This window comes from Theobroma cacao, chromosome 6 (assembly GCF_053813885.1).
Source record: "Theobroma cacao isolate CCN51 chromosome 6, ASM5381388v1, whole genome shotgun sequence".
NCBI lineage: Eukaryota > Viridiplantae > Streptophyta > Magnoliopsida > Malvales > Malvaceae > Theobroma > Theobroma cacao.
The window spans coordinates 2,920,463-2,947,954 of record NC_142644.1 but is presented as its reverse complement, the minus strand read 5'-3'; the positions used below and the strand labels follow the sequence as shown (position 1 = coordinate 2,947,954).

Below are 27,492 nucleotides of genomic sequence, written 5' to 3'. Positions count from 1 at the left end.
TAATGCCTTCAAACATGCTACAATGTTTTGAGCATAACTCAAGCTACAGAACTCCAATCAACATGATTCTTGGACCTACGGAAATCTAAAAGGAAGAGCTACAACTTTAATGTTTAGCACTTCTCCCAGTTCAGAAGGGATCATGGTAAAAAATACAGAGGAAATTGATCAACTATAGCAGACTATAGTCAATGTTGACAGAAGCTTGGGCTTTTAGGCGCCTAAGCCCTTTAAATGGCCATTTGATGTAAAATCGAATGGCCAAAAATGTGCAGAATTATGTGTCGGCGCCTAGGTGCCCAATGTTTTGTTTTGTGTCTTGTTTTAACATATTTGATAGTGCATTCGGCGCCTAGGCGCCTAAGCTTCTGTCAACATTGATTGTAGTTTGCTGTAGTTAGTCAATTTTCTCTCCATTTTTGATCATGATTCCTTCCGAACCGGGTGAAGTGCTAAACATCAAAATTGTAGCTATTCCTTTTAGATTTTTGTAGGTTTAAGAATCATGTTGATTGTAGTTTTGTAGCTTGAATTATGCTCAAAACACTGCAGCATGTTCGGAGACTTTTCTTAAGCTACTTGCACCAAAGCAATTTCAAAATTAAAAGACTAAATTGTTATGATTTTGAGTAGAAAGATTAAAGTGAAGAAAATTTATAAATACAGAGACAATTGAGGTATTTTGACCAATTCAATTCTCAACTAAATTAATCCTATTTTGGTTGGGAGTTATTAATTACTTTGGTTCATAATGCTTAAGATTGTAAAATAGGTTTAAGAAATTGACCTAAGATTTCATTGAATAATATAAAAGTGGAATTAATTAAAATCTATCCGTCGTAGGCCCTTCCAATTCTTGATTCAAAAGTAGGCCTTTTTTTAAGTGCATGATTGCTTTGAAGAATTATTCAATTAATATATCATGCAATTAACATTCCAATATCACTAAGACCATATAGTTCATGGAATTCATGGGTGATGGGTCGACATCACCTATTTATTAAAGCTAATAAATATGATTCAATGAAGAGTGGAGGACGAAATGTAGACTATACTATAGTTTTATTAATTAGGTTTGTCATCCCTTAATGGAACCACAAAGTTATGAATTTGAAGAAGGTATAATATGTTGCTGTTTCAAAACTCTTTAAATTTTTATTTGTTTTTTAATATATAATGTTTAAATAAATTTTAAATTATTTTAAAAAATTAAATAAGTTTTTATTCTTTTATTAAATTCAATCAAGTTTGTGTATTTTGCACCCGATCATTTGGCTCATTGGTTAGTACATTATCCCCTGCCTAAAAGAACAGGGTTCGAATTCCCCCTCCTCTAATTATAAAAAAAAAAGTTTGTGTATTTTTATTTTGGGTTATAGAAATAATTATGATTAATGATTGACTAATTGTCATTAATCAAAATGTTACTTGTCATTTTCTATTCACATAACCCTAACATGACATTAATAAGAACCATAAAAAATATCATATGATCATATTATCATATCTCACGTCATTATTATAATATATCAATATATTACATCATAATCAATTATAATATGTTAGTATGTCTCATGTCAGTGTCATACAATAAAAAATAATAAATGATATTTTGACTAAATTAATCATTAATGATAAAAACTTATTTGATTTAAATTAAAAGTATAAAGATTTATTTGACTCATAATAAAAATATAAAGATTTAATTGAATATAATAAAAATTTAAGAGTTTATTTGAATTTTTAAAATAGTTTAAAGATTTTTTAAATATTATGCCATTTTTTATAATTAGTTTATAAAAATATATAATGATAAATTAATATTATCTATTATTTTTTTACTCTTTAATATCTCAAAAAATATTAAAAAAATTGAGATTTATAATTAAACACAAAAAAGTTTTGAATTTGAGATTTCTATTTAAAAGTAATTGTAGCTATTATTAAAATAATTATATCTTAAGTTTCGTTTGATAATAGGATATTAATTAATGAAAAATAAAACTTAAAACAATTGATTAGTATGCATATTCATTACACAAATATACTAGTACATTAGTTTTTATGAATTGAATTATTGAAAAAAATTATAATACATAAAAAAAAATTTAATAAATTTTTAGTTTTTATTATATATAATTAAAATCATATTTTTTTAATTTAAATTAAATAAGTCAGTTAACAACTAGTTAATTATCTTCAATTAAAACATCTCTTGTCATTTTATTATTATTTGACTTAAAATAAAATATAAACACTTAATTCAATATAATTAAAAATATTAAAAAAATCCATTTTCAATATATCTATATCACTGGTAAATAAAATAAACTAGAAAGTTAAAATTTAAAGAATTTTCCGAATTTCAAAATTTTGTAATCAAAACATTTTGACTGTCCCCTCCGTCTGCTGCTTTGCTCACCGTCTCAAGTCTCAGGATCAAGGAAAAGCGCGCGAAAGCTAGAACAAAACCCTAGCAAAGCAATGCCGGAGCTTCCAGAGGTAGAGGCGGCGAGAAGAGCGATAGAAGAGAACTGTTTGGGAAAGAAGATCAAGAAAGCTATTATTGCAAATGACTCTAAAGTCATCGAAGGAGTCTCCGCCTCGGACTTCGAGTCCTCTCTCTTAGGCAAGACCATCGTCTCCGCTCACCGGAAGGGCAAGAACCTCTGGCTCCGCCTCGATTCCCCTCCTTTTCCTTCTTTCCAGTTCGGTACGCTACGCTTCTAAACCCTAGAAATGCAATTCTTTTACCTATTAATTCTTTTTCTGCTCATTTTCTTAAGAATTTTGAACTTTATATTTTTTTATTAATGTGGGTTGTATCAATTTTAGGGATGACTGGTGCTATTTACATAAAAGGTGTTGCTGTCACACAATATAAGAGGTGACATTGTTTTCCGGTTCTGTTTTGTAGTTACTTTTTACTAGTATTAAAATACTTTTACTTTTATTATTTGTTTTTTCTGTATTCTTTTTTTAAGAATTGCGTTTGGATACTAATTATGATGAGTAACGGAGAATGTTGTTTGCAGGTCTGCTGTAAAGGACAATGATGAATGGCCTTCCAAATATTCAAAGTTCTTTGTTGAAGTAAGAAACATTGCTCTCTCCATTGGCGGTCCAATGTATTCGGCAGCTTATCTTTCCTTTAAGTTATCCTGGAATATTGTCATTCAACCTTTTGCAATGTGTGGAATTTTAATTCTCATTTAGTATATTGTTGTCATATCAAATTTTCGTTGCATTGTTCTAGGCACTTAATCTGACACAGGGGATAGATGTTTAATCCAGTTTATTTGTATTATACATTCTTTAAAAGTGGGGCTTTTCTATCTTAAGTTTTCAGTCCTTTTCATGGTCTCCTATTACAAGATTCTTTATGATGCTAGAAGGGGCATATTACATCCATCCTATTCTTATTTTTGAACTTCAATTAGCTTTTCTAGACATGATGAATTTGGAGGAGGAAAATATGAAGGGAAACACAAATTCTGGAGCAGATTATTATGGTTTTTTGGTACCATTGGTTTCCCAGTGACAATTGTCATTAACGGGTTATGGATGGATTTTTATATGTGCTCTTTTGTATGGGCACTTGAATACTGTTTTCTGCCCTTGGAAAAAAAATTGTGTTATTTATGTGATTTTAGTTTGATTAGATATGTCTGTTCAATTATGCAACTATAACTAGCAATGAAGTTTATCTATAACTGAATGAAATTGTTGAGCCTTAATTTGTAGGGATTTGTTCTCATTTGAATGCTCTTTTGCAGCTAGAGGATGGTTTGGAGCTGTCTTTCACAGATAAGAGGCGATTTGCTAGAGTTCGCTTGCTCAAAGATGTATTATCATTTCTTAGCTTTTGTTTTTTGGGTGCTTATTTCTTTGTTAGTTTTAATTTCTTTCCTTTGGTTTATTTTTTGAAATGATTTCATTGTCGCAGCCTACTTCTGTTCCCCCAATATCTGAGCTGGGTCCTGATGCACTGTTCCAGCCTATGACAGTTGATGAATTTACAGAATCCTTAAACAAGAAGAAGATTGCCATTAAAGCTCTATTGCTGGATCAGGTTAAAACTCCTGTGACTCTTTCTATTTTTGTTGTTATAATGATATGAAATTTATGTAGCCTCCTATTACGCATCAGTTCTTTTATTGGTTATAAACTCATAATGGTATCTGGAACATTTTCCTTTTGGTTAAGCTGATAAGCAATTTATGTAAAATGGTTACTTTTGTGTTTCTCCTGCTCATTAACGTTCAGATTTTTTATTTTCATTTATTCATCTTTGTTATTAATAAATTTACTAAATATTTTGAAATTATTTGAAAGCTTGGTTTCTATCGCCTAGTCTATGATGCATCTGGCAGTATTGCTTGATATGCTTGGGATATTTTGTCTTTTTCTTTTTCTTCCTGTTTCTCCCGTCTCACTAGTCTCATTATAAGATTGGAAATCAGGTCGCCGGCATGCAATATGAAATTATGTGCATGTGAATTTTTCAGTTTCTTTCTTTATGGTTGGTGAGTTAAAGTGGAATACTGTCTCCGTGACTTGATCTTGGGGATTTTCGAAGCATGTTCTTGGATATCAACATATTTCAAGGGCGGGCTAGAACATGGAAAGATTCACTTCAACTGTGCATAACATAAACTCTTTGTTTAGGTGAATGCAGTGTGCTTGAGTTACTTTCCTTGGTGCATCTCTGACTTTTATCTTTTATTGTATGACTTGAGCCTTTTTTGCCCCATGTTGTTAGCAAAGAATTATAAAGGTGCTTCATTTTTCCATTGTTTCCTTCAATGAGTTCATTTCTTGTTTACCTGTTATGATGTGTTCATAACTTTGCTCTGAATGAGACTTCCATCCAGTGCAATCATCCTCACCCTATACACTGAAATATTGTGTAGGTCCAGGAGTCTTCCGTTGGAATAAAGTAAATGGCAGAAGTTCACCTTGATCTTTTGGTCAATGGTCTACAAAATGCAGGAAAACTGTTCCTTTCCCTTAAACACACCCCCCCACCTCTGTGAAGGTGGGATTCGATTGTTGGTCCTTGGGCCAACAACCAAAAAACTTTTCCAGCTAAGCTGGCAAGCACCTTCGATGTTAATAACAGTTACATTTATGGATTGCATTCCAAGGCTGTGGTTTTTTGCCCTTTATAAGATTTTATTATATTAGGGAAATTAAATTGGTTAGAATATTCCAATAACATTAAGTATAATTGACAGCAATATTCCCTACATTCTTGATTTTAAAGAAGTTTTTTGGGAATATATAACACATTTGTGAGGAAAGAGATGGGGTAGAAGACCTTACAATGTCAAGGCTGTACTTGTCCCGTAAAATCTTTAAAAGGTGCCGTTTAATGTTTCTTTTTGTTTGGTAACAGAAGGAATGATAGAGAAATGAAAAATACACAGTGATTTCTATGTTCTTACTGACCTTTGCATCTGAATCCAACGAACTTATCAAGTACCATAGAGCGAAGGAGCAAGGTGGTTAAAGTTGTAAGGCTTTATAGTCACATTGGAAAAGCTATCAATGAATATAAATGCTCTGCAAGAGGAACTTATACTTTAGATTCTGTGAAATATAGTATTAATAAGATTGTTGTCTTGACAGAAGCATTGTTAAATTATGACACCTATTTATAAAGTTAATGATCATTAGATTCCTTTAGTGTTGTAGAGTATCTAGTTCAATGTTCCAATGTTGTTTTCTATTATTTCTTCTGGGTAAAAGTAAAACTTCTAATTATTTTGTTAACTTTTGCAGAGTTTTATCTCTGGAATTGGCAACTGGATTGCAGACGAAGTGCTATACCAAGTTAGTGTACCCTTTATATATAACATTAATCGCTATATATTTAAGTTGTAGTATGAGGTTAAACCCATGATAGGAGTCTTATGAATCTAGAATTCTGCATTTCTGATACATATTTTTTGACTTGTAATCCGAATGAAAATTCTAGGATGTTTGTTGCACTGAAACTAGAGCTTTTACTTGAGGTTTGGGTTATGAGAATTCCATAAATACTTGTTGATGGCTTTCTCCTTCACGTTGTTTGGAGGAATACAGGTAATGATCTGGAAGTTGCAATTCAAGATAGCATGTTCAATCTTGTACTTAGTTTGAAGAGTTGGAAAGAAATAGGAAATGCTGAATTCAGAGTCCTTGGTTTTAGACAATTTATCTGAGACCGGGTCATGTGTATGGGATTGTGATTAACTGAAAATTATTTGATACTATGAAACATTTCCCTTTAAAGTTAATGAGTAGCCACGTTCATTTTATGAAAACTCATACATTCACATTCTTGTGGAAAAAACCTGAAGTTCTGAGTACACAGTATGGTCTTGGTGACTGAGCAGGTTTTTGGAATGTTGAAAGTTCAGAATAGATTTCAAGCATGCTATACATTGCAGCCTTTTGCTTCTCCCACAACCAGACTTGAATTGTCTATCAAGTATATTGAAGAGAATAATTGCTCATATATTTGGGCAACTGATCAGATTACATATTATTAATTGGACGAAACGGAGGGCAGGAGTTCTTAGTTTTTGGGGTTGAAGGAAAGGGAAGGGGGGGGGGGCTTCTCCTTTAACATCCTGCAAGTTTGTTCACATGAAGCCGTGAATGGATTTGGCTAGAGGAGGTTTGACAGGATGAGTTAAGTATTGACTGTATATGGTAAGGTGGCCCCATTGTCAAATTGAATTGTTGTATACAACTAACCTTCCAAAAATGATTTGCTCTAGACCATAGTTTGATTTTTTTAATATTGAGATAGGAAACATTAATCATGTTTATTGAAGGAGCAGATATCCAGATCCTAAAAGCATATATATAGTGGTTGCAAGTTTATTAATGTAATTTATTATGTGGCAGGCAAGGATTCATCCACTGCAGATTTCCTCCAGCTTATCCAAAGAAAACTGTGCAACTTTACTCCAGTGCATCAATGAGGTAGGGAAGTGTTGACCCATCTTGTAGTTGGTAAAATGTTATGTTATAAATGTGCATTCTTCATGGAAAATGTAGAGGAAAATATCTGTAGGTCATTCGATATGCAGTTGAGGTTGATGCTGAATGCAGCTGTTTTCCTCATGATTGGTTGTTTCATTTTCGGTGGGGCAAAAAGTCTGGAAAAATTAAGGGTAAGATAACTTTTCATACAACTGATCATCAATGTGCAAAATAATTGATTTTACAGGTTATTGAAAAAGCAGTTGAAGTTGGGGCAGATAGTAGTCAGTTCCCTAGTAATTGGATATTTCATTCTCGTGAAAAGAAGCCTGGCAAGGCTTTTGTTGACGGTTTGGCTCCTGAACTTTCATCATATGTGTCCCCTTTCCTAGTGATAAGTTGATAATCTTCCTCTGTATGCATGTGTCCGCATTTGTGCATGCACATAAATGTTTTGTCTGCATGTGTAAGTGGCCATTATTTTTCTTGAGTTCAGGTTCATTATGTCAGAAGAGATGATTCTTCCTAGGTTTATGACCCATTAAACAATGTGGCAATTTTCGGATTGCTATCAATTTAGGAATAGTTGTCCCTTTTTATTTATTAGTCATTTTACTTTTCCTGGAAATAACATTTATGTGCTTCTGTGTGACGACAGGGAAGAAAATTGACTTTATCAATGCCGGTGGCAGGGTAGGTCATTCTAAAAATAGAATGCATGTTGGTCTGTCAAGTGCTTATTTAACTGTTTCATGTTTCTGGTTTAGACATCAGCATATGTGCCGGAGTTGCAGAAGTTGAGTGGAAAACAAGCTACAAAAGCAGCAGGTAAACCTAGAAAGCAGGCTTCCAAGAGGAAAGGCGGTGAGGATGAGGATAATGATGAAGATGACAAGGGTGATGAACCTACAAGTGAGGAAGAGGAAACTACTAAAGGTGCCAAATCGAAAAAAAGGGGAAACCCTAGAGGTCGTGGTAAAAAGCCTCCAACGAAGAGAAAATCCGAAGAGAGTGATGATGACAGTGGTGGTAACGAAGATGGTAGTAGCGACGATGATGATAATGATGATGAAGATGCGAAAAAGAAACCTAGAAAGGCTAAAACTAATAATTACAAACAAGCAAAGACTTCGAATGCATCCAATCAAGTAGTTAGCAATCAAAGTGGTAAAAAGCCAAAGAAGAAAGCAAAGTAGGTGGCTGAGAAGACATCACATGTAGCTGTGGCAAACCCTTACCCAAGTTTCGGAAGTATGAAAGGGCTGGCGTTTTGCGCACTTTGTAAGAGGTATTTATGGCTCAGCCCTGTTTTTGTAACAACAGTAGGTCAATTCTGAATCTGTTTGCTGCTGCTCTGTTAATAGCTGCCTAATCCTATTGTTGCTTGATACTTTGAAGAATGGGATTTCATTCCCTGGTTGTATTTAAGGTTTCTAAAGCAGTAAAATCCAATGCTCAGCTTAATTGCTACTCATTTTGATCACATGTTTTGATTTAAGGACATCAGGAAAGAAAAAATATGGTATAATGTTTGAAAAAATTATAAATTATTTTAAAAATGTTTAAATGAGATTTTGTTCTTTGATTACGTTTAATAAAGTTTTATATTTTTATTTAAAATCAAATACGTTTTTATAATTAATGATTGATTAATTATTATTAGTTAAAATATCATTTGTCATTTTATATTCACGTAGTGTTGATATGAAAGGTGAAAAATGTTATATTATTATGTCATCCGTCACATTGGCATGTTAAGTAATAATTTATTATGGTATGTCAACATATTATATTAACGTTGTATGTTTTAATGACAAGTAGTGTTTTGATTAATAAAAATTAATCAATCATTAGGATTTATTTAATTAAAAATAAATAAATAAATGATTAATTGAATGTGATAAAAAAATAAAAATTTATTTGAATTTTTTTAAAATAGTTTAAGAGGTTTTTTAAGGTATTATGTTAAAAAAAATAAATTGCTCTAACTAACGAGGGTAAGGAAAAATAAACTGCTCCCAACTCTACATTGTTGGCAATATAGACTTGAGAAAGTAAAATAAAATGTCTGCCATGTGGAATTTTACAGATGAAAGCTTTACAAGAGCGTTCCCATCTTAAGTACAACATGTCAACCTAAGAAAGCTGTACATAAAGTTTGTTTTCTTGCCAAAAAAAGGATAGTCCTGCTCCTTTTACGTCCTGTCAAAAACCTGCAGGAAACCTTATGCAGTTATTAACAAGGTTGCGTCAAGCTGAGCTTTTCAAAAAAAGTTTGCAAGACAATTAGCCTTAGGCATTGCATCTTACCATCAAACAAAGGAATTCTGGAATTGCATATAAACACTTGCATGCATGTGGCCACTACTGATATTCGATTGATTCAGTCAGGAATTAGAGGAATCTTTTCAGAGCATCAACAACTTTCTCAGGCCTGTTAGTTTGATCAATATCAAAGTCTTTATAGCATCAGAAAAATGAATAAAAATGCAGTAGAAAAATACATTGTAACATGGTTAATGTAATGGAGTACCAGTCCTCCTGTGGCATATGACCAGCTCCTTCTATTAGCTCAAGCTCAACTGAATTGGGGTTTCCTTTCTGAAATTCTTCTGCTACAGATTGAGGCAGATATTTGTCTGCTATTCCCCAAGCAATCAGAATTGGTTTATCCCATCTGAAGTTATCAATATGTGAGCATTGAAGGATAGTGAATATAGCAACAGGAAGATTGAATAAGAAGTGGGATCAGAATGCAATACCAATTTTATATTATTTCACCTCTGAGTAACAAAAGGAGCTGCTACCCATTTATAAACAATAGTTTTTCCTAACTAAAATGATATGAGTATGTTTTAGGTTGTAGGAAGGCAATCTGTTGGGTTATAGTTTAAGTGCCAATATGATACAGCAAATTGCATACTTATCTGCAGAAAGCAGATATCCTGCAATGTCTCACACCCCTAGAATTAACAAAAGAAAAAGTAACCTTCCAAGATCAAGGGTTCATTTATTCTCTTTTAAATGAAAATTTTTATTATGGGTTCCACAACATTTAATAAGAAAAATGTATATGACAGATGCAGCATCCTATATCAGAAAGTAGCGGATGGAAGATACAGGGACATGGAGAAAGATGCTACAGACTATCCTGGACCATTCAATTAATCCTGGACTATCCTGGAACTGATATTTCATATGATCCAGCCAGCCATATTATTAAAGGGAAACCAGACACGGCTCAAATTGTAACAAAATATTATCAGTTTCTGCATTACAAACATGAATCAGGAGCAAGCAAATGCGGAAGCCAATCCAGGAAATTGATATACCTTCCAGATGCAAACCCATCAGCTATTTGACTTGAGATGTCTCTGAAATTAATCTTTCTTGCAGCTTCAAGTAATGCTGAAACACCATAATATGTATTGAAACTTTTAAAGTTATGAGGAGCTACGTTCCAGTCATATTCATTGTTAAAATCATACAAGCAGCAACCATATCCCATTATTTGCATTAGTGGAATGTCTTTTGAATATGACCAACTTTCTACTATTAAAGAAATCTCATGAAAAAGCGCTCATACCCTAAGTTGGAAATCAGTTTGAAATGTATTTAAGAGTAACAAAGACTGTGTATCCTTTAACAGACGACTCCGTAACATATTAAAATTGTAGTATATCTGTTTATCTTATGCTTTGGTCAAAACCAATTGCATTGAAAATATTGCCTCCTTAAAGTGATAATAAGGTAGATAATTTAGTGAGAAAGGAACGGCCACTCACTCTCCCCATAAGCTTAATTATCTATATGAAATGGATACTCGTACTACCTATAAGAAACATTTCATTAATGTCTACAGGTCCATAATATAAGGATGAAATACGAACCAAAACCGGGTCCGCTGCTTGACAAATATGGAAGACGATACACATCAGCCTTTTCGAGCTTCAGCACATAACTGTCAAAAGTCATTCGCTAATTTGTCAATAAAAATGTAAAAAACCAAGTTCTGCTGCAAGATAATATATACACTTATCTGAATCTCGTTATGTGCCATAGAAATAATCAAGAGAACAAATTGAAGTGGCTGCAAGTGGGAGAAGGTGATCAAAATGAGCCTGGGTTGTTAAATCGTGTTGAAATGAACCATGTTTCTACCAGTGACAAAGTGTAACTTTGTTCAAGTTCAGTCAGCATGAAGTAAGAAGAGGAAGGCTTCGGAATATCAGGGTAAGGGGAACAATTAAGATTAATTGGGAAAGGTCATATTTAGTGATGAATTCCAATACCACAAGAAGCTGGCATTAAGCAGCAAATATATGTTAAACCTACTAACACATAATCAGCACCAATTATAGCTTTAAGGTTTCAGTGCAGTGCTTCATTGTGAATTCCTTTGGAAGTTGTTATTATGCAAACTTTCCAGTGTTAAGTGAAGAAAAAATTATGTTTCTCTGATAACATAATTGATAGCTGTGTGGTTCCCAAGATTTGCAGCATTATATTTTCTCATCTCCAAAGACATTTTTGCAGAAATTCCTTTAGCTCTCTGAAATGAACAATGCTTAGAAGAATACCATTTTAATAAGCAAGCTTATGCATTCATAATGCATTATGACAAGAACTTGTGCTCAGTGACATATATGTTGTTCTATGAATATAATTCTATGAAACTCACTAAAACATAGTGTCATCGTAAAGATATCGACCATGATTTCGTAAAACAATTTACTCTTTTCCCTCTGTTTTAAGTTTTCATATATAAAGTAAATAAATGTTCCATCACACATTAGATTATCTCACTTATCTTATGGTGAACTGTACCACTTATATATGAAAATAAAACTACTTATAAATATAAAATGTTTCCTCACTTTTTAATGATCCAAATGTTTTTATCAAACCCTTTTTCACTAATCCTTGATGGTTTATCAAATCTTGTTTATTTATGCACAAGTGAGTCATATTCATGATATAAGTAATGTAACCAATGGATAGTTTAGCTGCTATTAAGGTAAATATCTAGACTATTCTTGCTTACTAGGATAATCATTTACAATATTATTACTCAAAGTATGCAAGTATAGGATGATTTTACTGGAAATTTAAAGCTCTGATCTAAAGAATTAAAATTCTCAAAATACCAGATATACTTTGGATACATACGGGCTACCTGCTTCAATAAAACGCTCTGCCATGACAGCATTCTGAGAAGTAAATTCTCCGAAAAGAGGGATTCTGTGAGAAACAAAGAATGGGGAAATGAAAATGACAAACATAAATAAAGAATACAAAGGAATATAACTAAAGCTTTTCTTAAAAAAAGAAATAAAAAGAAAAGAAAAGAACTGAAATGTCATCAACAATGTTAAAAATTACAGAGGAAAGGAAATTTGAACAGATAGAAGCAACCAACCAAAAATAAGTTACAAGACATACATGTGAACTTGTTTGCTTCATAAGATAAATGGACTACATTTTCCACATTTTGAACTTGAGGTAACGGTGTTATATCTAGATTAACTGAATCAGATAGAATATGACTGACCACAAAGAATAAAAGCATTTAAAATTAAAAATGATGTTGTATAAGCCGCAAAAGAGCTTTTCAATGTCTTATTCACTGAAGTAACAAGGAATATGGGAAAAGCAAAAAAATTTTTACATGTCAAGAGTACAAAAAGAGGAATGACAGACTTATATTGAACACAGTAATAAACCTATCCTGGATAACATACCAATTTCAGAAAAGAAAAAGATCACACGATAATATTGCTTTATATCCAGTACAACACACAATCATAGGCAATATGAAGAACTGAGGTTAATCTGATATCTCTAAGTAATAACTAGAAAGTACAAATAAGTACCATAGCCGTAGTTAAATTTAATTTGTTTTATGCACGAACTGTCACCAACTTAATCCATCTCAGAATTTTCTGAGAATATTCATCACGGAAAAAGATAAAGACTGTTTCCATGCTTCTTTTAATTCAAAAAAAAAAAAAAACCATTTTTATTGGTGTTCACCACTAACATAAGAGCAACTATTTAAATCCTGATCTATTAGATTTCTTGGCCAGATGTGCAGTCAAGAATTAGCACTTATTTTCCTTCAATTAACTGCAAAAAATAAGCAATCATATGTGTTTCAAGAAAGATTATGACTCTCAACATACATTAGCTATGGCATTGCAGGCAGATGAAAATATATCAATTTCAGTACTATCTGAATGATATGAGTAATTAATATAATGGATCATAAGCAGTCATTATCTGTATAATGAGATCCAAACCTTAGTTTTTGGAATAGTCCAGGAATAGGAGATGAAACTGTTAATGGAGTATTCAGAATTGCTAGTTTGGAAATCTTGCTGGGATTTTTCAATGCCCATGTCAATCCATAAGAACCTACAAGAAACCCCTTCAAGGAAGTATAAGAAGCAAATTAGATATACTATAAGTCCCAGAAACATAGATCTAGGCATTGTTTTGTGAAACACTAGAAGAACATTTTACGTGACAAGTAGAAAGATGTTTCATTGCAGATTGCAAGCATGGTGACACCAGTTTCACAGATTGCTACATACAGATTTATTCTAACAGGCTAACAGCACCGTATAGCATGTCTTCTGCAAATATTTTCAAACCTGAACCACTAGAAAGAACAGAGACTTGACTCCCAGGACATCCAGTAACTTATCAAGTTCCTCATGAAACTCCTTTTCTGTAACATTAAATATTTAGCATTTCAGAAAATGATCTCACAAATCAAGAAAAGTATTCTAATATAGAAACTAATTTTAACATAATACTTTATATGTCCAAAAACCTGTGTAATCAAAGCCATATCCAGGCTGTGGTTTGTCACTGAAACCAAATCCTATCCAATCAGGTGCAAAGCAGTGGAAACCAGCATCTGACATCTATACAAAAGAAAAGAGAAAGCTGAATTAAGCAGGGTCACTGTTTGCCTTTGTACCAAATTATTGCCGGGTTTTATGTCTTGATTCTTAAGCATGTTTGGTGTCTCTTATTTTTAAGCTCAATACTAAGATTTAAGGTTTGCTTAAAATTAGTATAAGTAGTATAAAAATTATTATAAATTGGTTAAGTTTGATTGTATTTCGCTGCAACTATGGTTTGGTTTGTATGAAGTTCTAAATAAGAACAATGATCTTATGCAAGGTTGCTGTTTTCAATCATTTAAACAAACACAGGAAGATAGCTATCTGGATAAACTAATATACCCTTGTTGTTTGTGACAAAGAGGCAGTCAATGAGGAATACAAGGAATCAACTATACCAAAGGCTATTAATTTTCCTCTAAGTAGATGATATATGTCCTACACCCTAAATTTCAGATATTCTCAAATCCTTGATTATGAAAGGAACTTTAAGACAACAACCAAATTAATGGAAAAAAAACGACATTACAGTGAGTTAAGACAACCTGTGACATTACAACCCGATAGCTATAGGACTGTGTTGGAGCTCCATGAAGGAAGACAACTGTTCCACGTCGGCTTTGAGGCGACCCTATAGGGGACCAAAATGAATCAACAAGATTACTTTGAAACAATGAGCAATCCAAGGGATATGTATTCAATATAGAGAAAACTTTTACCAGTTTCTCTCACAAACCATCTAAACTTTCCAGATTTGATGTACGACCCATACTCCTTTCCCTTGTCTTCAATCCTCTGGCATTTGGGTAAAGAAATTAACAAAAACAAAAGTTCGAGCTGTGAATGAGAGTTCATTTATTCCTTCACTGTAATTTTACTTACATAAAGCATTTGGCCGACATTGCCGTCCTGGGCGGGAGTTTCGGGGAGTTGAATAGCGCTGCGGCTGGAAGGGTTATCGGTGACGAACCCGAAGGGAATGAAGCCTTTGTCGTCGTTGCTTTTGTCATCGTTCTTCTCTGTAGCACTAGCTCTGGTGACCAATTTGGTGGCTCTTTGGCTGTTGATCAATGGTTTCTTGGTGGAGACTGAGAATTTTGGAAGGGTGAGAGGCTGAGGAGAGAGCAGAAGAGTCCCCGCCATTTTCTTCGCTTCGTTGCCACTGCTTCTAACTAACTAAACGTCCACCACCATTCTATTCTCTCTCTCTCTCTCTTTTTAATTTTTTTCAATAAATTAAGCACCAGAAAAATAAAAATAAAATTTAAATAAATATAGTGGTTTCCTCCCCTTGTTGCATTCCAATTATCATGTGTCACATATTTATATTTTTAATTAAAAAATTAATAATTAAAGAAAAGTTATGTCAAATATATTTTTTAAATTAAAAATATGAACTCGTGATATTCAATATAATAATATAATTATTATAAATTTTATATTATAATAAATATAATATTTGAAGTTTTTTTCATTTAATAAGTGTGTAGTTTAAATTGAAAATGTGAATTCGTAATAAGTAATATTAAAATTTATTTAATTTTAAAATTTTTTATTAAAAATATCAAAATTATGAAAAATTCGAATAAAATGATTTTTTTTATAATAATAATTTTATATAATTAAATAAAATAAAATGTCACTAATTGGTGTTAACACGGTCGCATAATCACGTGAAAAACAGCGCGTGGGATTAACATTCATCTCAGAATCTAACATATCCACGACAGAACCACGGAATTCTTGGCTCCACCAGAAGGATTCACTTCAAAAAATCACAACAAGCCCCTGAACTTACCAATATTTACCAAAAGAGAACTCCACAAACTAAACACTCATGCCTATTGTTGCATCTACATTAACTCACCAGGTAAATACAGCAAAAGCAAAGGACCGAATCCCGCAAAATGCCCCAAAGTGGAGTTCGAGGCTAGGTAAAACTAACCTCTCATACTTTGACGCAAGGCTCCTCACCCTCACTCCAACCATGGCCGACGATAGCACGTTCTCTCCCAGCGACCACCAGGCCTTGTCTCCCTCTCCCGACCTCGACATCACGGTACGTTCGCCCTCTCAATCTCCCCTCCAATTACTCCTTTGTCGTTTCCGATTCCCATGTTTCCCCCTGTGAGGTTATAATTCCCCCCTCCCCGGCATTTCTAGGGTTTTAGCTCCTGAATTTCAGCACGGAAACTCAATTAAATTTTCATTTTACTGTTCTTTTAATTAACATGAAATGAACTTGTTTTACTAAGTTTCATGGAGGAATTCGGCCTCCTCCAGTTTATTTGGAAATGCTCATATTATTTTCGCTTTTAGAGCACCATTAAATGTTCCATTTTTAATTATTGATTACAAGATTGTTAAAAGACGTGAGTGGAGGGAGTTTGAAGAATTGTTACTAACTGTTAGCGGTAAAGAGTTGAATCCATCATTATGGGAAGGGGATGCCTGGTGCCTTGCTTGATGAGAGAAAGTATTGATAACAACTTTTGTTTTGAAACAGACTGTATATCACTAGAATCATATCTCATGCACTTGGACCTTATGGACCGGTTTTCTTTGCGAATGATTAGGGATCGGATAAGGGGAATTAGTATCAAATTTTTTTTTTTTAAGCAGTAATATTGATAAGTACTGCTCTCTACTCATAGAACATGTTTTATGCTAAAAACGTAACGGGAGTACCTAGGAAAGGTAAGTGTTTTATTGTGTATTTGTTTGTTTGCTTTCCTAATTTTTAATTGTATCAGTTCTTAAAGTTAAAATCCTAGAGGAAATATGTAGGAAAGAATTGAAATTGCAGGGATTATGCATTAGCTTTGTCTGCAAGTTACTGGTTCATGTATCATGCTTGTATGTTCTCTAAGTTGCAGTCATCGGTTGATATTAATGGGTGGATTTTTCATTTCAGATTGAAGAAGGTTCTCAAAATAGTGAGCAGCTGTTTGAGGATGATGGCAATGAGCTTGAAATGGAAGGAAATGAACTTGAAATTGAAGGGAATGACATTGATATTGAGAGCAATGGCCTTGAGATAGAAGGAAATGGCCTTGACATTGAAAGCAATGGCCTTCAGGACTGTGACCAGATGCTTGAGATTGAAGACAATCATGAAAATGATGGGGATGAGACAACTGCAGTTGCTGTTGAAAATGGCATATCTCAAGGAAAGGATTATCCACCACCAGTTGTAGGGATGGAATTTGAATTGTATGATGATGCTTATAATTATTATAACTACTATGCTAAGGAACTAGGATTTGCAATCAGGGTGAAATCTTCATGGACAAAGCGTAACAGCAAAGAGAAACGTGGAGCTGTGCTCTGTTGCAACTGCGAGGGCTTCAAAACAATCAAAGAAGCTAACAGTCGTAGGAAGGAAACAAGAACTGGCTGTCTTGCAATGATAAGGTTGAGGTTAGTGGAATCTAATAGATGGAGAGTGGATGAAGTCAAACTGGAACACAATCACCTTTTCGACCATGAAAGAGCACAAAATTGTAAGTCACACAAGAAGATGGATGCTGTGGCCAAAAGGAAGGTGGAGCCAGCTGTGGATGTAGAAGTCCGGACAATCAAGTTATACCGTACACCTGTGGTTGATCCAGTGGGTTATGGAAGCTCGAACTCGCTTGAAGGCGAAATTAGTGATAATGTTGATCGTTCTAAGCGCTTGAAGCTTAAGAAAGGAGATTCCCAAATAATATATAATTATTTTAGCCATATTCAGCTTGCTAATCCTAATTTTGTTTACTTGATGGATCTCAATGATGAAGGGTATCTAAGGAATGTGTTTTGGATAGATTCGCGGTCTAGGGCTGCATATGGTTACTTTGGTGATGTGGTCAAAATTGATACAACTTGCTTGTCAAACAAATATGAGATTCCTCTTGTGGCATTTGTTGGAGTAAATCATCATGGCCAGTCTATCTTGTTGGGCTGTGGTTTGCTTGCTGATAACACATTTGAAACATATGTTTGGCTATTTAGGGCATGGCTTACTTGTATGTCTGGTCGCCCTCCACAAACAATAATCACAGACCAGTGCAGGACCATGCAAGGTGCAATTTCGGAGGTGTTTCCCAGGGCTCACCATCGACTGCATTTGTCACATGTCATGCAAAGCGTTCTTGAGAATTTGGGAGAGTTGCAGGAATCTGGTGTCTTCCAAATGATATTGAATAGGATAGTCTATGACTCTCTAAAGGTGGATGAATTTGAAATGGGTTGGGATGATATGATTCGGCGGTTTGGAATTGCTGACCATGCATGGCTTCGTAGTCTGTATGAGGAAAGAGAACGTTGGGCTCCAGTTTACCTTAAAGATACATTTTTTGCTGGAATGTGCAGTTTCCAGAGTGGTGAGTCCATGAGTTCATATTTTGATGGTTATGTGCATAAGCAAACTTCTTTGGAAGAATTTTTTGACATGTATGAATTAATTTTGCAAAAGAAGCATAAAAGAGAAGCACTTGATGATCTTGAATCAAGAGATTCAGATCCCATGTTGAAAACAAGATGCTATTATGAAATACAGCTTTCAAAGTTGTATACTAATTCAATATTCAGGAGGTTCCAAGATGAGGTCGTGATGATGACTTCTTGTTTGAGCATAACACAAGTTAATGCCAATGGACCGGTCATAACATACATGATTAAAGAACCCGAGGGTGAAGGAGATCAGAGGGATATGAGGAACTTTGAAGTCATGTACGATAAAGCTGGAATGGAAATCCGTTGCATATGCGGTTGCTTTAACTTCAATGGGTACCTTTGCCGACATGGTTTGTATGTCCTCAACTACAATGGCTTGGAGGAAATCCCTTTTCAGTATATCCTGTCGCGATGGAGGAAAGATTTTAAGCGGCTATACATGCCAGATCTTGGATCCAATAATATTGATATTACCAACCCAGTTCAGTGGTTTGATCATTTGTACAGACGCTCAATGCAAGTTGTTGAAGAAGGGATGAGATCCCAAGATCATTATATGGTTGCATGGCAAGCATTTAAAGAATCTCTGAATAAAGTTCGACTTGTAGCAGACAAGCATGTATAGTTATCAATCAATAGTAACGTTCATAATTCTTTGTAGCATCTCTTAATCTCTTTGCTTGTTTGTACACAGCCAAACTTCTTAGGTATGCATCAAGCTATGTCTCTTCCCCAATCCTTCACCTTCACACCTCGATAATCAAAGTGAAATACTGAAACTTTTTTATCTGGTTTGGGTTTTGATTTTGAGAAAAACGTTAAAGAGGTTGTTATGCTTGATAATTGATTAACTGTTGTTATTTCAAACGTCATTTTTATATTTTATTTTACGAGGTGTTGATATTATTTTATGTTATTGAATATTGATAAATTATACAAATATGGTTACGTAATATTTTTACTTTTTACATTAACGTCACGTAGAGATAAAATTAGTACCATAAATTATATATGTTGTTATTTAGTGCCATAAATTATTTTTGTATTATCACTGTATAAAATATACCAAATAACACTCTTTTAAAATGAATAAATACAATTTAGAAAATGTTCTGTCCTTCATATATGGGCTTTCGGTACTTCAAATAGGCCGATGAGCTTATAAAAATCTATTATACCCCAGCCCAACTAACTTTCCCCTTTTTTTGGTTACCCAAAGTGCCCTTTCTCTCTTCCAAACTTTGACCGACCAGACGACTTTCTCGTCTTTCTTCTCGTTTCAAATCCGCCATTTCCTGTGTTACTCCCCGGCCTCTTGTTCTCCAATTTGAGGCTCAGATCAGCGACAGACGACCAGAACGACGACGTTCTCGCAGCACCCAGGTTAGCTGTACGCTTCCCCTTTGCTTTTTTTTTTTTTCCTTTTTCTCTCTTTTTAATTCGATTGGCATGCTCAATTTTTGACCTATGGTTTCTGTTAAGCGATAATAGTATCCGTAATTTACTTAATGAACTAAATTTTGATGTGGGTTCATTTTATTTTCTCCATTTTCCACTTCTTTTCGCCTCCCCTATAATTTTGGAGGCTGCTTAGATACCGTGTTCGAAACGTGAGCTTTGTTTGTTTTTGTCTTAATGTGTATAATAGATGGAAGAAGAAGAAGCTTCTCCTAGTAATGACCAATTGCCCGAAGGGAAATGCAACGGCGAGGCTCTAAAAGAAAGAGATAGTGGACCAACTGAATTAGATGGTCAAAATGGTTTACCTGAAGGAAAGAAAGAATTTGTTGCTCCAGCTGTTGGAATGGAGTTTGAATCTTATGATGATGCATATAATTATTATAATTGCTATGCAAAAGAAGTTGGTTTTCGTGTTAGGGTTAAGAATTCTTGGTTTAAGCGGAACAGTAGGGAGAAGTATGGTGCTGTACTTTGTTGTAGTAGCCAGGGTTTTAAAAGAATCAAAGATGTTAACCGTCTTCGAAAGGAAACTAGAACTGGTTGTCCTGCGATGATAAGGATGAGAGTTATGGATTCGAAAAGATGGCGGGTGCTTGAGGTAACGCTTGAACATAATCACTTACTAGGTGCCAAGATTTATAAATCTATTAAGAAGATGGGCTCTGGAACGAAAAGGAAGTTGCAGTCGAGTTCTGATGCTGAAGTGCGAACAATCAAGTTGTATCGAGCATTAGTGATAGATGCTGGGGTTAATGGGAATCCAAATAGCAATGCTAGGGAAGTCAGGAATTTTTCTGAACATCCAAATCAGCTCAATCTTAGAAAGGGTGATTCACAAGCCATTTATAACTACCTTTGCCGTATGCAGTTGACCAATCCTAACTTCTTTTACTTAATGGATTTGAATGATGAAGGGCATTTGAGGAATGTATTCTGGGTTGATTCACACTGTAGGGCATCTTGTGGCTACTTTGGCGATGTCATTTATATTGACAACACATGCTTGTCAAATAGATATGAGACTCCCCTTGTGGCACTTGTTGGAATAAATCATCATGGCCAAACTGTGTTACTGGGTTGTGGCCTGCTTGCAGGTGAGACATCAGAGTCTTATACTTGGTTGTTCAAAGCATGGCTTACGTGCATGTCAGGACAGTGTCCTCAAACCATTATTACAGACAGATGCAAGGCTTTGCAGAATGCAATTGCAGAGGTCTTTCCAAAATCTAACCATCGATTCAGTTTGTTGCACATAATGAAAAAAGTTCCGGAAAAACTGGGAGGATTGCGTAATTATGATGCAATCAGAAAGACATTTGTTAAGGCAGTTTATGAAACTCTGAAAGTGATTGAATTTGAAGCAGCATGGGGATTTATGGTCCAGCATTTTGGTATCACTGACCATGAGTGGCTTCGATCTTTATACGAAGATCGAGCTCGGTGGGCTCCAGTGTACCTAAAGGATATATTTTTTGCTGGAATGTCTTCTTCAAGGCCTGGTGAGAATGTGAGTCCTTTTTTTGAAAAATATGTGCATAAACAAACTCCTGTGAAAGAATTTCTTGATAAGTATGAATTAGCATTGCAAAAGAAGCACAAGGAAGAAACTCTTGCCGATATTGAGTCAAGAAACTCCAGCCCCACATTGAGAACAAGATGTTCATTTGAGTTGCAACTCTCCAAATTGTACACTAGAGAAATATTCAAGAGGTTCCAATTTGAGGTGGAGGAGATGTATTCTTGTTTTAGTACAACACAGTTACATGTTGATGGGCCTATCATAATATTCTTGGTCAAGGAGCGAGTGTTGGGTGAAGGAAATAGGAGGGAAATTAGGGACTACGAAGTACTTTACAATAGAACGGCCAGTGAGGTTAGATGCATTTGCAGTTGCTTTAACTTCTGTGGATATCTATGTCGGCATGCATTGTGTGTGCTTAACTTCAATGGTGTGGAGGAGATCCCTTCCAAGTACATTCTTTCACGATGGAAGAAGGATTACAAGCGCTTATATGTTCCAGATCAAGGTTTCAATAATGTTGATGTTGTTGATCGCATTCAATGGTTCAATCAGTTATATAGAAGTGCCTTGCAAGTTGTGGAGGAAGGGGCAATTTCTTTAGACCATTACAAAGTTGCATTGCAAGCTTTTGAAGAGTCATTAAATAGAGTTCATGAAGTAGAAGAAAAGCAGGAGTAACAGACATTGTGAAGGTACAGGATTTTTTGTAAATAAGAAAATTGGTGTCTTCTGTCTTAATCCACCCACCTTATGTAATTGAGGTTTAGTTCACTTGCTCCTTTTATGCAGAGCATTATCCTAAAAGGTTTAGCATGTATATAATTTCTCATAAATTTGCATTATTAACCATATTCTAAAGGGTCTACCACCCTAATTTATTCCTTAATAGATATTACTGTACAATTCCAATAAAGTTTTTCTTGGAAAAGAAAAGGAACTCCATTATTGATCATGTGTGAGGGTTTAACCAGACGTATGTGTTAGCTTCTTTCTACAATAAATGTGAAATTTTTGCTAATAATTTAATAACAACAATTGATATATAATATAAAAATAAAAAATTTATCAAAAAAAAAAATTATAAACCAAGATATACGTACTCAAAAATGATTCAAGTCTCCAAGGGTTAAAATATAGGTCAAAGATACAGGTATCTCAAAATCTCAATGTATCACCTCCTCTAAAGGGAATCATGCTAACTTTAAATAGATTCACGTTTCTTCTTTTTCTAAGGTTATTTAGTTTTTTAAAATTATTAATTAATTTTGATGACTAACTAAATAGCAAGTCTTACTTTGATAATATACTAATGAACTTGGATTCATTAGACCTAATCAGAATCTAAAAAGACATATATATATATAAAACCCAAAAGAAAAATATGTGTGACATGTTTAGATCTCCATAGCTATGGGCTCAAGCCCATATCATCTCATGATTCATATTTTACTTGAAATTTTATTTAATTTAATATTATCATTTAGTTTCTTAAATTAATTAAGAAATCTTATTTACCTATTACTTGCGATAATATCCATTAACACATTACAATTGACCTTTACAGAGAAGAGAATTATCAATGAGGTCTCATTCATTTCAATCATTATTAATCAATTTTTTTGCCATATTATATTCCCCATGGGTTTTATAGATAAATAATTTCTATTGTCATATCCAACTTATGTAATACCAATTCATGATTTTCGTTCCTGTTGGATTTTGAAAAATATTTTACTTTAAAACACTAACATATAATATTAATATAAATAATGCAATTCTAAAACATTTCTTAGAAAACACACCGGTCGAATTTTTTAAGTTCAATAATCTTATAAAAATCGCTTGAATATCTTTCTCAATAACGAACGATGAATCATTTATTAAGCATCCAATATCATTTATTTAATATGTACATAACCCAACATATAAGAGAATAGCTTTTAAATTCAGAATCACTTATTGACAACATCAAAGTTATATAAACAAAAAATAAATTATATTGACTTCCAAGTCTAAGGGTAATTAATAAATTGTAATAGAGTACCTTTTAATTATTGAGAGTGACAGTCTTATATTGCGCTCTTTAATTAGATCATGTTCAATATATGTATCTCATACATTATACCCACTTGTTTGCTTTAAGGTCATTATCCAATATTAGAGTTAAAACATTCTATCCTTTTTTATAGAGGTATAATGAGTGTAGACTTTAAACATTTTGTCACATTTAACTAAAAACAATTTTAACAAACAAGGATTGAAAAACTATAATTAAAAATTTGAATGTTTAATATAATAATTTCGAAGTACATGTTAACCGAAAAATGGTTATTTTTTTGTTGTGTGATTAAAATTTTGAATGAATATAATTTTACTTTTTCCTTCATAAGAAAATAATCAAATGAATATTTTATGTATTCAAAATGGTACTTATAACCCTATGAGAATTTGATTCATTCACAATCTCAATAGCTGAAAATCTATGAAACAAAAATCAAATAAACCCTGACTGAATTTAACCTACCTTTTTCATCATTTCCTGGAAATTTTTTGAAGGACTTATTTGAAAGAATATTAATAGAGACAGGCTCTGTGTGCAATTAATAAAAAAGTAATAAAAGTCCTTAAAACAAATTTTATCCTTAGTGAAGTCTGTCTCGGCAAAATCCTTGGGTTCCTTCAGACAATCACTGATCTCCTTTGGAGCAAGGATTGTACTAAGCCCTTTCTTTACTCTGTTCTTCAAGGCCTTGAAAGATCATTCTTGAATCAGTTCTCCGGTGAGTCCTTCTATTTTTGAAATTTGTTCTAAGCTTTGTGAGATTTTAAAGCTGAAATTAGACTGTCATTTATGCTTTGAATATGGTCAAATAATTCATTTCAATTTTTGCTTTTGAGTTGCTGGATTGGATGTTGATTAAGGCACAATATACCCATTGTTCTAGTAGATTTGGGTTGTTTTTTGATAGGTTGCCGAGAATCATTTTAAGATAAAAGAAGTTTTTTGCTAATAGTTCTTGCTCTATGGATAAGTTTCTGAGTTTATTGTTGATATGGGAGCCCATAAGCATGAATTAGTCTTTTGAGTAGGTGGACAAGTTTTTGAAAAGAAAAGGAAAAATTGTTACTGGGTTTCATCCCATGATGCTGCTCTTACGCCTAGGTAAATACAATTTCTCTCATTGATTTATATTTATAGGAACACCTGCTTTCCAACACTACCCTTGTAATTAATTTTGCTGTTGGGGCATTGATATGGTAATTTGTCCTATATTCATTTTTTGAGCTGTTTTGTTTGTTAATGAATTTTGATTCTACTCTTGTTACAGATGGATAGAGTTTCCCTTAATACCGATCCGGTTGTTGATGATGATGCTGATGAATTTGAGATTGAAGGAGACTGTGGAATCACAGAATGTATTGGTCAAAGTGGAGTAATTCAAGGAGAGAATCCACTGCCTCCTGCTGTTGGAATGGAATTTGAATCGTATGAGGATGTATATTACTTTTACAATTGTTACGCCAAGGAACAGGGGTTTGGTGTTAGAGTCAGCAACACATGGTATAGAAAGAGCAAAGAAAGATACAGAGGCAAACTTAGCTGCAGTAGTGCAGGATTCAAGAAGAAGAGTGAAGCAAATCGCCCAAGACCAGAAACAAGGACTGGCTGCCCTGCGATGATAAAGTTCAGGTTGATGGAAAACAGAAGGTGGAGAATCATAGAAGTTGAGCTTGACCATAACCATTTGATCAGTCCAGCAAGTGGAAAATTCTATAAGTCCCATAAGCACATAGGTCTTGGAACCAAAAGAGCATTGCAGTTAGATGGTGCTGATGAAGTTAAAAAAATTAAGCTTTTTCGAACAGTGGTTATCGATGTTGAGGGAAATGAGAGTGCAGAACTCAGTGATGGAGAATTTCGGACTACTAGTAGCAAATCTAATCAATTGAGGCTTAAAGAAGGAGATGCACAAGCTGTTCATAATTATTTTAGTGGCTTGCAGATGACTGATCCAAACTTCATTTATGTGGTGGATCTCAATGAGAAAGGGTGTTTGAGGAATTTATTCTGGATTGATGCAAGGTCTAGAGCTGCTTATGGTTACTTTGGTGATGTAGTTGTTATTGACACTACATGTTTGACATACAAATATGAAGTACCGTTGGTTTCATTTGTTGGAGTGAATCATCATGGACAGTCTGTGCTGTTGGGTTGTGGTTTACTTGCAGGTGAGACTATTGAATCATATACTTGGTTGTTTAGGGCATGGCTTACATGCATGTTAGGACGCCCTCCACAGGCTATCATTACTGATCAATGTAGAACCCTGCAAGCTGCTGTTGCTGATGTTTTCCCAAGGGCTTCACATTGTCTCAGTTTGTCATGTATAATGCAAAAAGTTCCAGAGAAACTTGGTGAACTGTACGAATTTGAAGCGATTAGAATGGCATTAAACAACGCAGTTTATTACTCCCTAAGGCCTGAGGAATTTGAAGCAACTTGGGAAGATATGGTCAACCGTCATGGAATCAGGGATCATATATGGCTTCAAACATTATATGAAGATCGCAGACGATGGGTTCCTGTTTATTTAAAGGAGACATCTCTTGCAGGAATGTTTCCAACTCGGCCAAATGAGGTTATGGAGTCATTTTTTGATGGCTATCTTGATAAACGTACTTCTTTGAAAGAATTTTTGGATAAGTACGAACAAGCCCTACAGGAAAATCATCAGCTTGAAACTTTGGCAGATATGGACTCAAGAAATTCAGGTTTTACGATGAAATCAAGATGTTATTTTGAGTTGCAGCTCGCAAAATTGTACACAAACAACATACTAAGGGAATTTGAACGGGAGGTGGAAGGGATGTACTCCTGTTTTGGCACAAGACAAATAAATGTTGAGGGACAAATAATGACATACATGGTCAGGGAACAAATCGATGTGGAGGCAAACAGAAGGGAGACTAGGGATTTTGAGGTTTTGTATAATGCAACTGAAATGGAAGTGCTCTGTGTTTGCGGTTTGTTCAACCTCAGAGGATATTTGTGCCGGCATGCACTGAGCGTCCTTCACCAGAATGGCATGGAGGAGATCCCACCTCAGTACATTCTATCACGATGGAGAAAAGATATCAAGCGGAGTTATGTTCTGAATCACAGCTGTGGTGGTATCGATGTTAATAACCCGGTTCATAGGTATGATCATCTGTACAAATGCATCATGCAGGTCGTTGAGGAAGGCAGGAAATCACAAGATCGTTACAAGGATACAGTTCAAGCATTAGATGAGATATTGAGCAAGCTTCATCTTGTACAGGGTCATTTGTAAATTATTTTTAGACCCAAGATCTGTAATTTTGTGTGCTACAAGTTTATGCTTTCATGTAACTATCTTCTTTGTTTAGCATGGCTTTGAGCTTTATTAACATGTACAGAGAGTGTACAAGCAATCGGTAACCATTTCCGTCCAATTAAAATTTTTCTTTCCCTATCCTTGATCTGAATAAAGTTCAGGACATATTGGTAAGTTAAATCCTGGATGCATGTGTAAACACGAAAATATCAAATTAATTTAGTTATTATTACGTGATTGTTTGTGTCGTTGCTCACAACTAAAAAGCAAAGAATTTATGGTTAAAGTTTAGTTTCGTTTTGGTATTTTTTTCTTTATTTATTTATTTTTTATTTATGACGACTCACAATTGATAAATACGGTAAAGTAAAACGAAAAAAAGAGACAATTAAACTAATCAAATATATATAATAAAATAAATCTTAGAACTCTTCATTAAAGGCTTATTTGGTCAAGACTTACACGATCATTAAATCACATTGATACAATTAGAGGTGTAAAGCTTATCATTAATTGATCACTTTGATAATTGTTTTACAATCACTATAATATTAAGGGAAGAGAGATCTAACCAGATATTATATATATATATATAATAAAATAAAGCCTAAAACTCCCCATTAAAAGCTTACTAGGTTAAGGCTTATACAACCATTAAATTATACTGATCTAATTAGACATGTAAAACCCATCCTTTAATATTAAAGGGGCTTTCTTGCTTTGTCTCAAAATAAGATTAAATTATCAATATATTTTATTAAACCTAAATTATCACTAACAGTAGCCCACAGAAAAGAAAATTTTAACAATATCAAGATAATTAAATTGG

The 27,492-nt window shown here is 34.0% G+C and overlaps 4 protein-coding genes and 1 pseudogene across 10 annotated transcripts; 4 read left to right on the top strand and 1 right to left on the bottom strand.

Moving 5' to 3' along the window:
• Positions 1–2,360: 2,360 nt before the first annotated feature.
• On the top strand, positions 2,361–8,449 carry MMH-1 (MUTM homolog-1). 2 transcript variants are annotated; one of them, XM_007023225.3, is made up of 10 exons: positions 2,361–2,713; positions 2,836–2,887; positions 3,036–3,093; positions 3,777–3,845; positions 3,947–4,072; positions 5,785–5,835; positions 6,898–6,975; positions 7,067–7,166; positions 7,634–7,668; positions 7,743–8,449. In XM_007023225.3, the coding sequence occupies exons 1-10, from the start codon at positions 2,485–2,487 to the stop codon at positions 8,169–8,171; spliced, it is 1,227 nt and encodes a 408-aa protein (XP_007023287.2). In that variant the 5' UTR covers positions 2,361–2,484; the 3' UTR covers positions 8,172–8,449. The 2 variants fall into 2 exon arrangements, with proteins under 2 accessions (XP_007023287.2, XP_017979466.1); XM_018123977.2 differs by lacking the exon at positions 7,067–7,166 and adding an exon at positions 7,223–7,325 and having other exon boundaries at positions 2,363–2,713.
• Positions 8,450–8,973: 524 nt separating this feature from the next.
• Positions 8,974–15,101, bottom strand: LOC18595326 (alpha/beta-Hydrolases superfamily protein). 3 transcript variants are annotated; one of them, XM_018123913.2, is made up of 12 exons: positions 14,769–15,097; positions 14,606–14,681; positions 14,432–14,517; positions 13,811–13,904; positions 13,629–13,705; positions 13,275–13,402; positions 12,145–12,216; positions 10,866–10,936; positions 10,308–10,383; positions 9,509–9,652; positions 9,286–9,409; positions 8,974–9,188 (listed from the first exon to the last, which is right to left on the bottom strand). In XM_018123913.2, exons 1-11 carry the CDS (start codon positions 15,027–15,029, stop codon positions 9,370–9,372), a joined length of 1,125 nt encoding a protein of 374 aa, XP_017979402.1. In that variant the 5' UTR covers positions 15,030–15,097; the 3' UTR covers positions 8,974–9,188; positions 9,286–9,369. The 3 variants fall into 3 exon arrangements, with proteins under 3 accessions (XP_017979402.1, XP_007023283.2, XP_088663732.1); XM_007023221.3 differs by having other exon boundaries at positions 8,974–9,177; XM_088807606.1 differs by lacking the exons at positions 8,974–9,188; positions 9,286–9,409; positions 9,509–9,652; positions 10,308–10,383 and having other exon boundaries at positions 10,928–11,065; positions 12,123–12,216; positions 14,769–15,101.
• A 669-nt stretch (positions 15,102–15,770) lies between these two features.
• Positions 15,771–19,112, top strand: LOC18595325 (protein FAR1-RELATED SEQUENCE 8). Its single transcript, XM_007023220.3, has 2 exons — positions 15,771–15,945; positions 16,801–19,112. Exons 1-2 carry the CDS (start codon positions 15,874–15,876, stop codon positions 18,946–18,948), a joined length of 2,220 nt encoding a protein of 739 aa, XP_007023282.3. The 5' UTR covers positions 15,771–15,873; the 3' UTR covers positions 18,949–19,112.
• Positions 19,113–19,511: 399 nt separating this feature from the next.
• Positions 19,512–22,192, top strand: LOC18595324 (protein FAR1-RELATED SEQUENCE 6-like). Of its 2 annotated transcripts, none has more exons than XM_007023218.3 (2): positions 19,512–19,706; positions 19,972–22,192. In XM_007023218.3, the coding sequence occupies exon 2, from the start codon at positions 19,972–19,974 to the stop codon at positions 21,982–21,984; it is 2,013 nt and encodes a 670-aa protein (XP_007023280.3). In that variant the 5' UTR covers positions 19,512–19,706; the 3' UTR covers positions 21,985–22,192. The 2 variants fall into 2 exon arrangements, with proteins under 2 accessions (XP_007023280.3, XP_088663537.1); XM_088807411.1 differs by having other exon boundaries at positions 19,512–19,713.
• Positions 22,193–23,962: 1,770 nt separating this feature from the next.
• On the top strand, positions 23,963–26,742 carry LOC148761986 (protein FAR1-RELATED SEQUENCE 6 pseudogene; annotated as a pseudogene). Of its 2 annotated transcripts, XR_016027063.1 has the most exons (3): positions 23,971–24,086; positions 24,397–24,469; positions 24,636–26,742. The product of XR_016027063.1 is annotated as a protein FAR1-RELATED SEQUENCE 6 pseudogene, transcript variant X2 (transcript). The 2 variants fall into 2 exon arrangements; XR_016027062.1 differs by lacking the exon at positions 24,397–24,469 and having other exon boundaries at positions 23,963–24,086.
• Positions 26,743–27,492: the final 750 nt, after the last annotated feature.